This window comes from Cricetulus griseus, chromosome 4, assembly GCF_003668045.3.
Source record: "Cricetulus griseus strain 17A/GY chromosome 4, alternate assembly CriGri-PICRH-1.0, whole genome shotgun sequence".
Lineage (NCBI taxonomy): Eukaryota > Metazoa > Chordata > Mammalia > Rodentia > Cricetidae > Cricetulus > Cricetulus griseus.
Genome location: NC_048597.1, coordinates 35,544,430 through 35,559,338, shown reverse-complemented (window position 1 = coordinate 35,559,338; position 14,909 = coordinate 35,544,430). Strand labels below are relative to the sequence as shown.

The 14,909-nt window shown below is 39.0% G+C and overlaps 1 protein-coding gene across 2 annotated transcripts in view; it reads left to right on the top strand.

The window, feature by feature from the left end:
- The window catches only part of Abi3bp (ABI family member 3 binding protein), a 202,736-nt gene that overhangs the window by 114,413 nt on the left and 73,414 nt on the right, over positions 1-14,909 (top strand). Inside the window, exons 15-21 of one of the 2 annotated variants that reach the window (XM_035444459.1) lie at positions 4,258-4,320; positions 5,687-5,761; positions 6,285-6,359; positions 7,096-7,146; positions 12,038-12,079; positions 13,746-13,826; positions 14,229-14,276. In XM_035444459.1, coding sequence (XP_035300350.1) covers positions 4,258-4,320; positions 5,687-5,761; positions 6,285-6,359; positions 7,096-7,146; positions 12,038-12,079; positions 13,746-13,826; positions 14,229-14,276 — 435 coding nt within the window. The remainder of the gene's footprint in view (positions 1-4,257; positions 4,321-5,686; positions 5,762-6,284; positions 6,360-7,095; positions 7,147-12,037; positions 12,080-13,745; positions 13,827-14,228; positions 14,277-14,909) is intronic. The other variant, XM_035444460.1, reaches the window with a different exon arrangement.

The window sequence follows — 14,909 nt, the reverse complement described above, 5'->3', positions numbered from 1 at the left end:
CAGAGCTGGAAATGCAGCATAAACCCCACAAACAGGCATGTGCATGATGTCTAACACCCTAGCATGATACAAAGTTCATAGATATGAACTTTCTGTCCCTCACTTGATAGTGCCATCAGTGTTAAGCCTCCTTATTTTAACATTCCATAGAAAGATGGTTATTTAGAACCATGAAAGTTCAGAATCAAAGGAAGAAAATATTCACAAACCCAGAATGATTCAATGCATTTGTGTTCAGCATTAGAAAACCCTCCTGCCTGTCCTTGCCCAAGATGTTCAAACAACTGAAATCTCCACCCACTACAATATATTGAGACTTATTACAAAGACCTCATTGTCTTTTAGAGACTTGCTTTGACAGTGTCAGAATGTAGTGTGGTCAGCCTTGATCTTTTCCTTGTACTCCACATGGAACTTTAAGAGGTCAGGCCTCACCATTTTCAGTGTTGAATTCTTCCAGTATTTCGTAGATCATAGCAACTTGTGTCACATAGTTGTGCAAGATGAACTATGTAGTTCACAGAGCCCGAAGGAGGGGTATATGAGTTGGAATGTTTATACTATGGTTGATTTGCTTAGAGATCATTGTTGGAAAGAGAGAAACTTTGTATTTGGACCTATCGGCCTGTTCTGTGAGGTGTTGATTAACCCAGTTCTGGCTCATCCAACCCCATTAAACCCTAGCGAGGATGAAAAGTAGGAACAAGTGTAGTGTTGATGCTCCAAAGGCAAGAAAATAGAGTCAAGCATAGCAGATGATTTTTCATTTTCACTGTGACCTCTTAGAGGTCTGTGGGCTCGAAACTTTTATTTTATTTCACAAATTCAAGATCAACCAGAGTGGTGTTTTAATTTTCTATTGACTGAAGGAAGTATTATTTGTATTTATATAGTACAGAGACTCTGTGGTGCTTTTCTAGCTGTGTGCTGTGTCCCTTCATTGCTTCTGTGAATCACTGTTAGAATTCTGTTTCCATGGCCATATAAACCAGTAACAAAACTGGGTAATAGATATTTAGGTGCACACGTTTCTGTATTATTAAGTGACAAAAAGGTATGTTTCTCCTCCCACTCCTGCATCTAAATTAAAAAGTCATTATACTTTTTAAGATCTTAAAGTACCCATCTTGCAAATTAAGCTGATGAAGTGGACATTTTTTAGGTTAATTCTACTGTGGGTCTACCATGTACCAGGATCTAGAGCATATAAACCTTGCAGGACAAAATAGCTGTGACAATAATCTCTTTCTTAATAAAATCTTTCATCCAAGAAATTATGTTTGAAAGGGAAAATCTTTCATATGGCTACTGATAGTCAGGAAATCTGATCTAAATAAAATGTTGCCTATTTGCAGTGTTTTATGTACTATCGTATAACTCAACCAGGGCATTTTAGGTTGGTGTTTGCTTATCATTAGTTTTTCAAAATAAAAACATATATCAAATAAGACATAATTAACAAATGGTCTTACAAGTGTGTATATTTTTCTGGAAAATCTGTAAGTAAAATTTTGTAGAATCATGATTCATTTCTTTTATAGCTTTGAATTATGCTACCTATTTTACCTTTCAAATTAGTTATTTCCTTTGACTTTGGTTTCACATAGGCTCTATGAATTAAAGATCAAAGCTACTGCCCAGTTTCAAACAGTGTTAGTATTTTATCTACTTAAGATGGTGATTATTAGCAAGGCATGGTGGCATGCAGACTGTCTGAAAAACAGTAGCACTCACAGCTAACTCTGGGGGCTGTTTATCAATTTCATATCTAGAATAGTTGGTTGGAAGCAGGCTAAACAATTTAGTGAAATATACTCAGGTTTACATACAGCATTTTGTAAAGAACACTTAGATGTCAAAATTTTTATAAGGAAACCAAACACTCATGGTGAGTTTAAGAGTTTTTCAGAGAACTCCATGCTTCCCTCTTCTCTGACATCTGTCATTTGAGAGTCAAAAGACTGACTTTTGCAGCAAGTTAAGTCACTTATTGGAGCTGACCAAACAGCATAAAACTTGTATGATTTTTTTTTTAGTTTCTTTTTCTTTGCTACTCAATTTTCAAAAAGTATAGAAGTAAAAATATGGAAACCAACTATGCTGACAAATGTGTTATTTGAATCCCAGGTATGTTCAAGAAAAATATTTGAAAGTAAGAAATTTGTAACAATTGGGGATTTAAGGACATGGAGGATGGGAAAGCACTCTGGTCCCTATGAATGTTTGTAGTAATAACTTAGGAAAGGTGTCAGCCTGGCTTTGAACATCAGAGTGTAAATATAAGAAATAGATTTAATTAATAAATGCCACTTGGAACTAAAAGACAGACTGAAGAAAAAATGATGTCACATCACTAGTAGATTTGGGAGTTAATATAAATGCAGCCATGGCATTTTTCAGAGGCATGGATATAAAGTCAAGATGTTAATTCATAATTTCCTAAGAAGAAAGGAATACATAAAAGTCAATAACTTCTCCTGTCTTACTTAGAGGTGGACAGAGCTGATATTGCTAGATCCATGATGAGCTTTAAAGCAGGCCAAGGGTTAGACACTGGCAGCATTTTTGTTCTTTAAAAGATGAGTCTCTCCCACCTGACGCTTTAAAATCACAACTAGGCTAACTTTACATTAGCATGCTATGTCCTCATGTAAGAAGATTCTCACAACATGAGCCTATTTAGCACAGGATATCCTATTTTTGAGGAATTTGTAGATTTACCATCACAAGTGACACACATCTCCTTTCTCTTGCGGGATAAAATGGGCTGTTCTCTGTGTCACTGTCTAATACCATCTTATGGCTTCAACTAGCATGGATTCTCTGTCATCAAATGCCCAAAAGAAGCAGTGTCTACCCCTAGTTTCTGCCTTCTCTACCTCTTATTCCTACAGTGACAGTTCTTCATGCACAAAGAGAAGATTTTTTAGTACTTCTTTTATTTGCAAGTTCATCTTTTATGCGAACACGAAATGTATCCCTACATTAAAGTCTATGTCTCAATTCATCCCACCTTCTACTTTATACTGCTTTTATACTAAATAAAAAAAATCTACCTTCAAATCTACCTGTCTACCTTGTACAAGGGGTCATGGCTATATGGAGGAACATAGGAAACTGCTTCTAAGTAGAACAAAGAGGGGTGGCGCCAAGAATGTTCTAGTCTTAGTCCTGCTGACCTTAGCGATTGATATTAGGCTAAAAATTCACTAAGTTCACAGTTCCTCCATGTGAGCACTGGAAATTATCTTTACTGCTGTACACCTCTCAATTTCATTGTCTAGAAAATCTATAAAGTGGTGATAATGCCTCTCTCACCTGTATCCTCAGGGATGGTAACAAGGTTAAAGAAGTAAATTCATGAGACAGTGTGAACTCTTAAGTACCATTTGCTCCTTAGGTACTGTGCCAGGAACTTCTACTAAGAAAGAGTAAGCAATGGACTCTACAATTAGCTTCAATGTGCTTTCCTCCTTTAGAAGCTTCTGCCCTAACCTAGAAGATTTTCATTTATGCTTGTTGAAGCTCTTTGATTTAGAGCTGGCATCATTTCATTATAAATAAATGGTGCAACTTAAACAGCACTCTGGAGACCAGGGCCATAGCATGATACGTGTCTTCGTTGGGGTTTCTGTTGCTGCAACAAAACACCATGACCAAAAAGCAAGTTGGGGAGGAAAGAGTTTACTTGGCTTAGACTTCCAGATCATAGTCCATCATTGGAAGAAGTTAGAACAGGAACTCAAGCAGGGAAGGAACCTGGAGGCAGGAGCTGATATGGAAGCCATAGAGGATGCTGCTTACTGGCTTGCTTCTCCTGGCTTGTTCAGCCTGCTTTCTTCTAGAACCCAGGACCTCCAGCTCAGGGATGGCACCACTCACAGTGTACTGGGCCCACCTCTGTCAGTCACTAATTGAGAAAATTCCTTTCAGCTGATCTCATGGAGTCACCTCCTCAACTGAGGCTCCTTCCTCTCTGATGCCTCTAGCTTGTGCCAAGTTGACACACAAAACTAGCCAGTATAGTATGTAAAGTCCTGCAGCTAAGACAGTAGTGGTGACCATCAACTCAGCAGAGAGGAGGACAACAACTTCAGCTGCAGCTAAGACAGTAGTGGTGACTGTCAACTCAGAGAGCCTCTCCAAACTCTAGTACCTATGTAAAACTCTGCCTCAACCACCACTGGAATATATCAGGAAATCATGCACAATATAGCAAAATTAACTTATCTTTTCTTTTACCTTTTTATTTTTAAGCAACTCACGGTGTTATCTCAAGCTCAACAACTTCAGATGAGACTGAAGTAGAGCCTCACCCAGGTATACCCAACCTTTCAATGATGCCTTTGCATGCTAGGCTTTCTTATACATAGTGGTGGCCTTTAAATTTTTGCAAAGTGAAGCAATCTGCTCTCTAGAGTTCCATTGTAGGTAGTAGCTATTGCCATCTGTGTCAGGGAGATAGTTCCTGTCCATACTTCCTACTTTGGAAATAATTTCTTTATTTTTTTTTTATCAGTAAATAGCCTCTGTCATAGAAGGGAAGGGTTCAGATAGACAAGGCCACCACTAGGGGAAAGTAATATGATGGCATCTTACTCTTTGATCCAGAATCATTCTAAAATATATTTTGTATTCCTAGAGGGTGTTCTGTAGGGCAGTGGTTCTCAAATGGAGATAGTTTAGGATCTCTCCTTTGTACAGGAGCATTTGGCATTCCATAGAGAAACAACTGGTCTTAACCAGTGCGTCTACATGAGAACAGAGAGACTGGGGATACACTGCTGTGCATCCAGTAGCCTCCCACAACTAAGAATTCTTTTGCCCTAAGTGTCGTACTGCTGATATGAGAACCCCATGATAAGACAGGAACATCATTTGATTGTCACCGCTCAGATGTGTCTAAGTTTTACATTCACTTACCAACATATCTACAGTGGGTTTAGTTCAGTCCAGCAGCTTCTTTTAGCAAACATGTATGTACCAAGTACTACTTTTAGCAAATATGTATGTATCAAGAATCCACTAACCCAGGAATTTTAGAATTCAAACAAAAAATTCTCTCAAACCTAAGTGATAGATGTTTGTTATTGTGTGTGTGTGTGTGTGTGTGTGTGTGTGTGTGTGTGTTTAGTCTTATATCAGCATTATTTGTATGATAAGTGAAGTTAATAATTTTAAACAGTAGAAAATAAGAAAACAAGCCGGGCATTGGTGGTGCATGCCTTTAATCCCAGCACTCAGAAGGCAGAGGCAGGTGGATTTCTGTGAGTTCGAGACCAGCCTGGTCTACAAGAGCTAGTTCCAGGACCGCCTCCAAAGCCACAGAGAATCCCTGTCTCTAAAAACCAAAAAGAAAAAAGAAAAAGAAAAGAAAATAAGAAAAGGAATAAAACTGAATCATCATAGTAGGTTCTGTTAGCAGTCATGAAACAAAGGAAGAAACTAGAAGAAAAGCAATTGAGAATCGGTTGAATGCATGAAGCTGTTTTATGGGTTCCGATATTTCAGTGATGTGTGTTTTGCAGAGTGAAGTCAGATTCAATTCCTATTGAATCACTGGCTTAAAGTATTGGCTTAGAATCCCTCAAGTGTCCCTGATATTTTCCTTTTATGGAGCATTACTTTGTATTTTATCCCTACAAACTTCTATTGCCTTTATAAATGTTGACGTTTATTCCAGCAGCAGCAAGTGATCCTACTCTGGACTCTGTCCCACCCAAAACTTCTAGAACTCCTGAACAGCCAAGGGCAACACTGGGTAATGTTTTTAACAGAAATTTTGTGCTTTGTTTTCCATTAAAACCCCATAACCCATGTGGATGCCATTTTTCCAAAATGACCATTCCTCCCCATTTCATCTAATCATTTACCTCTTCTCTATTTCTGAACATAGATGTATGATATATTTTATACAGGCATCTTTAATGTTCTATTTTATTTATCTGTCACTTTCTCATACTAGAAGAACTAAAAAAAATGGATATCCTATCTTAATGTGAAAATACTCGGAAATTGCATGGACATCTCTGTCATCTGCATCATCATGCACTGTGGCTGGCATCAGCTCATGTTCATGGACCGAGTCTGCCAGTACTGAGCAATCATTCTAATTTTCTCTCTGCTTTACATCACAGTGTCATCCACTAGCTGCAGGACAACTCGCATCTTTTTCCATCCTTGTAGCATGCCCGTTATGTCATCTTGAAAGCATGTTGAAATTCCTAAACTACCTCATTTTAACTGAAATTGCTTGGTGGGGGGTGGGGTGTTTGTGTCTCCAGCTCCAAGCGAAGCATCGTTTGATCCTCAAAATGTGAAAATCTTCACCAGTCCTGAAGTGCAGCCTACAACAACTGGTAACTGATGTCATTTGTGTAGTGTATACTTTGAAATATAGGTAAAGTGACAGGAAAGAATCAGTCACACTGGCCTGTGACCGCGTTTTTATTAGTGAACATTTTCCTTCTTTCTCTACAATGGGATTCTACCTCTACCATAGCGATCCATAGTTAGCCCTATGATAAACCTCAAGGATTGTGTACAATCTTGCTATTGTGAAGAGTAGTTTCTTTGATTGCCTTCAAGCTTTCAACTTTGTCAACTAGAAAAGCATAGCAGAAGCATAGGTGATAAATATTTTAAGTATATTCCTTTCTGGTAAGCACAGTAATAGTATTTAATCCATAAAGGTACAAAAAGAGTATCACATAGTACTTGAAATCCTGGGTATGCTGAAGAAAGATTCGTGAAAGAGCTCGTGTCTTACCAATTATTTAAATAATAAACACTAAAGTTCATTAGTGTCTGGCAGAGGTACAAATGAACTACAAGATAAAGATGTTCCAAATTTCCCATTCCCTAACTCCAAAATATCTAATTGGCTTCTTCTCTGCTGTTAATGTTACCCTTTGGGTTCTTAATTTTTATTAATCTAGAAGGTCTCCAGGGGGATCAGTTGCCAGTACTGATGAATGCAGGGAGGAATACAGCCATTCTTGCATTCAGTAGGGTCGTGTTTTTATGTTCGCATGCACAATGTGGCTGACCTTGGAGAAGTATCACTTACCAAAGCTATGTTAACTCCTCTTTCAGCTCTCCAGGAAACTACATCTGTCCCCACCACACCTAAACGACGCCAACCTGGTAAATAAACATCTCTAACTTTTCAGGTTACTTAAATCTAGGTAGATCATGCTCATCTCTGTATAGTAAAAGAAAATTATATTTTTCTGTAGGACGGTTTCTTTATAAAATTTGAAATAGCTCACAGTAATACAAAAGAGAAAACAGGGTCTCCAATAGAATGTTCTTGGATTTGAGGATAACCCGGGGAACAGGTCTTGCCCCAACAGCTCACAATATGAGATAATAACTACTGTATCCTGGGTAAGCATCCACATTGACATGTCTGATGGACCAGTGCTTACCACACTTTTAGTTTTGCCATTGGGCATGCTGATATAAAGGGATGTTATTCTGTTTGTCAAGTTCTTATAACCTGGAGAGTAATAACAATGAAAATGAAGCATAAGATCATAGAACTTCAGTCTGTCGTTCTTGTGAAGAAGCTCCAAGAAAGGATAAATTGAAGCCGTGAGTCTTAAAATATTTGTAGTATTCAGGTGGTGAAAACGGGGAAGGGAAAAATAGCTATTACAGCCTGAGGGGGTTCATATAACTTATCAACTTGGAGGTGATGGTTTTCATGGCCTAATAGTATGCTCAGGTGTTGTACAGACTTTCTCCACTTACATGTGTAGTGTAAATATTTTTTCTATCCTATATTTCTGTGATGGTTTTAGAAGTTCTTTCCTTCAAATTTTGCTAAGTGCATACTTTGAGAGCAGAGGAATGACTAAATATGGCAGGATTTTGAAAGGTCACTCTGTTCCTTCCTTCTTGGAAGATATTTTACTATCACTGCATTGAAATAAATTTTCTTTTCCTTCCCATCACCAGAAAGAACTACAAGTCCGAGGACAAATACTGTGAAATGTCTTAAAGTCCTGAGCCTACTCAATACCATATGTGTTACTTTGTATTACTACGGGGGGGGGGGAAGCCAGCGTTCTGGCTCTTGTGTAAACTGTCAGTAGCTGTCTGTTCTGTAGCTCATTTGGAAAACGCTGAGCATCTCACAGACTGCATGAGTTCTATGACTGTGCTGGTGTGAGTAGCTGGCCCTTGAGTTAGCAGATCTGAGCTCAGGTTAAGGTGCTCTCTAGGACCAGCACTTGGTAGATACAGCGCTGTTTGTTGCTTGATTGCATACCCAGTTCTCAGGATTTTTTTTTTTTTTCGGAAAAATGTCTTCAAGCACTTAGGAGTTCTTTGAAAAAAGTGGATTTTAATTTGGTGCTACTGGATTTTCTTTGTGTTGCAGATCACAGCATTATACCTGTCAATCATTGATTCCTAACACCAAAACATACCCCCATTACCTAATAGGAAGTAAGAGTGAAATCTAATTGAACTGACCTAAAAGCATAGATTAAAGTCAGGCTTTGAGTAGTCACCAGAAAGTAGCAAAGCTGTCTTCCATAAGTGATTCTCTGTGCCTGGAGCATGAAATATTCTTTTAATGGAATATTTCCAAAATCTTCCAAGATGATAGTTCATCCCACTTAATTAGTTTTAGTACTAGATTTTCCTTTTGTGGTTTTATATACCAAAATAGGAATTTGTTGACTATTTTGTTTATTTTTAACTCTGCAAAGCACAACTAGTTTCTTTGAAACTTAAAATATCTCTCATTCTAGAAGTGACACCAAATGTGATAATTTCTCTGATTCATTCATAGTGTTCTAAAAATAATGCTGGAAAATTGATTTATGCAGATCTTTGGTTCAAAAAGTTTTGATTTCTATGTTAGTGTCTAATGTGATTTTTCCATGGAAAGTGTGGAAAAACACAACCAGATGACTTCAGCACAACCGAGCCCTTTGGTATTATCAAAGCGATACTCTGAGCTGTGTGGCAAATATTATGTTGGTGACCACCACACAGAAAACACAGAAAGGTAGCCATGGGAGTGAGTGAGGGTCTCTTGTTCATATTACAACATTCTTTCCAGTACGGAGGTCTAGTGGACTTGTGATGCGCGCATAGCAGCCTTTCAGCTGAAGGCTGAACGGTTCTATCTTCTAAGAACTCTGCTTGTTTGGAGCACCTCAGTTCTCGAGTTGCAAGGCCAGATAGAGCTGTTTCTTCAATATGCCAGGCATTCTTAGTTGGGGGTGACCTGTGAATACTGACTTGTGTTTACTTCTCAGGAGATTTTATGGTGTTTTTCTATAGGAGTTTTTTTTTTTTTTTTTTTTTTTTTTTGATAGGAGGAGTCTTCTCTCTGTTTGGCTAAAAACAGAGAGGTTCCCTATGTAAGAATTGTGGAACTTATTGAGTGATCCAATATTTACCTTTTGCAGTTTATCTGGAACTTTACACAGCAGTCTTGGCTATTGACTTACAAAATTATTTATGGAGAGCTTTGTCAGTCCTTACTGTCATTGCCTTGTAAATTTTAAATCTTTAGCTCTGGGGAGAATGCATTCCACACTCTGCTGTGTAAAGGCTTCTCGACTTGGATTTCTATCACTAGCATGTTTATGCAGTGGAGTTGTTAAAGCAAGCTGCTCCTGCTTAAGTGGTCATGATTTATTTTTAAGATGGCACAAGGCAACAGAAGCAACTGCTCAGAAATGAATTTGTATGGCAACATCTGAAAACATGGCTGGGTCCAGATGTAGGCCTCAGACCGCCATTGGTAGATCAGCGGTTCTCAACCTGGGGGTTAAACACTCATTTTACAGGGGTCACCTAAAAGGCCAGCATAAATATCAGATATTTACATTATAATTCATAACCATAGCAAAATTACAGGTATGAAGTAGCAATGAAAATAATTTTATGGTGGGGGTCACCACAACACGAGGAACTGTGTTTAAAAGGTTGCAGTATTAGGAAGGTTGAGAACCCCTGATAGAGGTTTGTGAAAGTGTGTAAAGTGACCCCTCACTTTGCTGAGGTAGCCAAGTGAGAAGCACAGTGTACAAAACTCAACTGTCCTAGCATTTTAAGGGCTCTGCCAGCTGGAGTGGGCAGGTTGTTAATGTGGGTGTGTTTTGAAAACCATTCTCAGGGAGGCTTGGAGTCGGAAAGTGACTTTTATATTTATGCTGCATTTTCCATATAGGCTGCGGCCAGGCAGATGGAGAAAGGTACTGGGTGCTGTGGTTAGCATATTAAATGTTTCTTCTCAGTAATTATGTCTGCTGGTTTCACAATAAAATTGGAAAGCATCAAAAACTGCTTTATAAAAATATTGGTTGATGTTTATACATGCTAAGTCACATTTGTAGAAATGAAGCAAAGATATTAAACTAGAGGGTGTGTTGTTACTCTTCAGAATATTTGAATAGCCACTTTTTAACTGGACGTTTTGTCTGCTTGTTTGTTTGCCAGAGCTTTATTTGGAAGCTAGTGTGGTTTTGTTCCTTTGATTTCTATACTTTCTCATAACCCTGGGATCCTCACCCTTCCCACGCTGACAGTGAGCATCACCACCTGAGATAGTTAGCATCCAAACCTCACAATAGAGGGACACTGAGTGGCCCCAGACACAGTGTCTGGACCACATCTCCATAGAACATTTCTGTAGCTACAGAGCTTTTGCATTATCTGAGCTCTGCAGAAGTCCCCATTTCCAGCTGAAGTTCACAAGAGCCTGTAAACCACCAGAAGCTTCCCAGTATGAACTGTCTTGGCTTTCCCAGCTCTCCTCCAGTGCCTGTTTTCCTCCTTTCACTTTCCATGCGAGATGCTTTTCCGAGGTGGATTAGTTAGTGAAGCTTCACATTTGTTTTTGGCTCATTTTATTTGTATGCACAGCCCAGTCCCTTTCTGGAAAACCAGAGCCACCTTCCCTCTTTTGCCTCTCCCACACAACGAGAACTGTTCCCCTCCTGTGTTAATACGCAATGTGGTATCGCACAGCTCTGGATTACTGTATTTTCTTTCTTTTTGAGTTATGAAAGCAAGGTATTTAGTTCCTAGAAAGTTGCTCTATAAAAGCATCTGTTGTCATTTCCCTCCCTGTCCCCGAGTCATGCTCTGCTTTTTCCAAACCTGCTATTCTTCCTATTCATTACCAGAGTTAACTCGAGACAAAGTACTATCTAAGCTGTATAAACAAGAGAAGGTTTTGCATTGTAATGAAAGCCAATGAGTGCCAAATCAATCCATTTCTTTCCGTATGAAGTAAAAGTTCTCATTTTTTTCCTATGCTTGAAATATACAGTTAAGTTTAATTTTCTTCTTGAAAGAAAATTCCTTTTATTGAGTAGAATAGCACAAAAACTGCTGAAAATATCCTGTTGCTTTTTCCTCTCAAACATAATAGATGTAACCAAAGAGCCAGCATAATATATAATAGTTTGCTCACTTCTTGTTTGACCAGGTGAGGGTTTGTTTATCCATAATCAGGTGTTATTTAATTGATTAAGCAGTTAGTGAAACCTGAGACTATGCTTGGATACTTACTGATTTGCTAACAAAAATGGATTTTGTTTACTAGCAATGTGTACTCATAACCATGGAGCATACCATATGAGCCCTTGAGGCCCTTTTTACACTTAAGTTTCTTATGTTTTGAGAAAGAACATGAGGTCCAGCCAAGCTGGGTACCATTCAAAACTAACAGAGCCCAAGCATGGGAGAAGGCATGTTACCTTCCTCTCACTCGTGGTTGCTTTGTGAGAAACAAAATGGCAGGTGGCGAGAAATTCAGAGCACCTTCAAGGTGTCCTAGGGACAGTCACCAGATATTTGTAGTGAGAGCCACAGCAGAGATGAAGGGCACAAAGGAGAATTCTGAACTCTTTTGCTTGGTTTATACAATGGATGTGAGATGAGAAAGCCTCAGCATCCGAAACTGGAGGAGCCCAAGCCTTCATCAAGGAGTGACCTTGTCTTGCGGTACAGAGTGTTTACTTTCTGCCTTTCAGCACTACTTTGACATTGCTTGCTTTCTTTGCAGCCCCGAAACCTGACACTCTGCCATCTGCACGGTCAACAAAGGGTAAAGCTGCTTCCTTGACTCACAGTGAAGACATGGCCTGTGTCACTTTCTGTGTTCAACTTTGTCCTAGATATGCTTTACTTTTAACATACTTAATTGTCCTTCAGATTATTACTATTACTATTATTGCAGTTGCTTTTTGCAAGAATATCTACCCTGTGCCTTGCCTTGGCAGAATAGAGGCTCTGGAACACCCATGAAAGCCACACTGCCTTGGATGTGACACATTCTTTGCTGTCCTGTCTTATATTCAAGGAGTTTTCCCATTGCTTCTTCTAACTTGTTATTTCCAGTGGAGTCTGTGGCTTCCTGAGGAATAATTGTGCTTCCCTCTGGGAGGTGTATTTTCTTTTTCCCCTTACTTTTCAAAACTCTAACATTTGCAGACTTTCTTGAAAAGCGTGATGATCATTCCAGATCTGAAAACTCTGATGTGTCACCAGATAATCCATTAGGAGGTGGGAAGAAAGGAAAAAGAACGACAAAGCCAACCCCTATAGCTTTTTTTTTCTTCAAAAGAGAGAAAAATAAAACCAAACCAAACAAACAAAGAACCCTGTTCTGGTGCCACGCTAGCCAGTTACCCACAGTTTGCTTCCCAAGAGCTCCTGGTTAGTGTGCTGCATCTGCAGCTTACAAAGACCCATGCCTCTGCCCTTTTTTTCCATTTCTTTTTCCAAACTTAGCTGGCTACAATTTTATTCATTTTCTCTAAAACCGCAGGAATTGATTTCAGTAGAAAAGGTTACTTCTTGTGCGGATAAAATTTCACCACTTATAATTTGCTCGAGCTAGAAGTTAAAAATTGAGCATATCCCACATTTAAGTTGATTCTACATTTCTCCTTTGACTTGATTCTGGCTCGATAATTGTGCATGTGGTTTTAGGACCTGGAGCCCTGGGAAAGTGTCAGTAATAACATTAGTTGGGCACACAGTTACTGAGTGGGTGACTCCTTTCTTTTCTTAGTGGCTGGTGTCATTATTGGCAGACTCACATTCATAGAATAATAGATCAGTATCTACTTGCCTGTGTTCTTGATTATCCTTAAAAAAATTAAAACCTATACCTCTAGCCTATAAATATATCTCATTTTAAAAATGTTTCCCCTTGATAGAATTTCTAAACTCATTTTCCCCTATTATTTACTTGTGGACTTTTTAAACACCAAGCAGAAAAATCTCCTGCTTTGGAATATTAAGCCAAGTTTTAATTTTTTTTGTTTTTTTACTTTTAATGTGTCTGAAAAGCAGCTTTCCTCATGCTCTTCCTGGTGCTATAGCTTTGAAACTTTTGTGTGACCATCTCCTCTAAACTACACACTAATTTTGAGATTTTCCAATGTCTATCTCTGAGTTAAGGAATTAAGGAAATCTCTTGGGAAATTTACAAATCTTTAACCAAAAACTGTAGTGGAGGAGGGAGGGAGGGATGGAGAGAGAGAGAGAGAGAGAGAGAGAGAGAGAGAGAGAGAGAGAGAGAGAGAGAGAGCAAAACATCAAAAATCCTCTAAATTCTATATTTCATATAACTGGGTGATAACAGAAAGTGGCTAAAGAGAATGAGTCCACATTGAATCAGAATGTTTAAATATGTGACATGTAACTTTACTCTCAGTTTGGAGTCATACTCTTTCTTTGCTAACTAGAAATTTTCCTTTCTTTAGCTCCACCAAAGACCAAACGACCAGGTCGCCGCCCCCGTCCTAAAACCACACGTAGTCCAGAATCACCTGAGTCCAAACCGGGTAAATGTGATACTTAGGTTTCCAGTGACCAGGGATGCAGTGCTGCGGCTTCTAGTTTGTTAGGTGACGCCCTCCAAACAGCTGGGCTTTAGGGGACAGCATGGTTGGTTTGTATAGCCGAGTATCTGTATACTCACTCTCTGCATTCATGTTACATGTGCTGCATCCATCTCTTTATTTGTGATTCCTAAGTGTACTCATCCCACTTAGTGGGTTAGTAAAGCAAGAATCCAGGACAGCTGAAGTGTGGGAAAGCAAGGGGGAATGGAGATGAATGGGAAAGGCAAAAAGGGAAATTACATCCAGAAAGAAGCAGTTTGTGTACAGCTTCTATCTTAAGGCACAATGTTACGTTCCTTGGGCCGCCACTCAATTGGTGTTCTTGGTGTTTTGCTTCCTTAGCTCTGGAACCTGCCACTGTACCACGGGAGCTCTTGGTCCCCACAATTGGTAATTCTGCATCCTGTTTTGATTTTTTTTGTCATTTTTTCTTTTCATGGTCTCCCATCTAAGCATGACTGATGTTTTGTTACTCTGTCACACTGTCTACCATGTTTCCCTTCATTTCCTGTGTGGGTGGGAAAGCCTAAAGACTGGAGAATTCTTCCAGTCCAATCTGCTGCAATAATGTGGGGAAGGTCTGTGGTCTTGAGCACAGCTTCCCAGTTCTCTGCTGACCCCGTGTCCTTTAATCACATGTCCTGGTGTTCAGAGAGCCATCTGTTCTTCCTCACCAATGTCTGTGGTCACCCTGGACTAAACAAACGGCATTTTTCCAGTTTTGTGGCTAAGATTTCATTGTTTTATTCATCGAGCCTGAAATACTCTGAAAAGCTATACATTCATATTGGAGAATGACTTTAGTATGTCTGTATAATATAGACTGATGATGATCCAGGGTCCAGTATAAAATTGGTAGTTGTGTTTGCAACTTGAGAATATTAAAAGTTCCAAGATGGTTTTTATTATTTTAGTGGTAATGCCATGCCTATAATTGTTTCATTGTAACTTCTCAGAAATCAGTTTGTCTCTGCTCATTTTAAGAAATTCCCCACATCAGTAGCCTTGTGTCATTATTTCTTA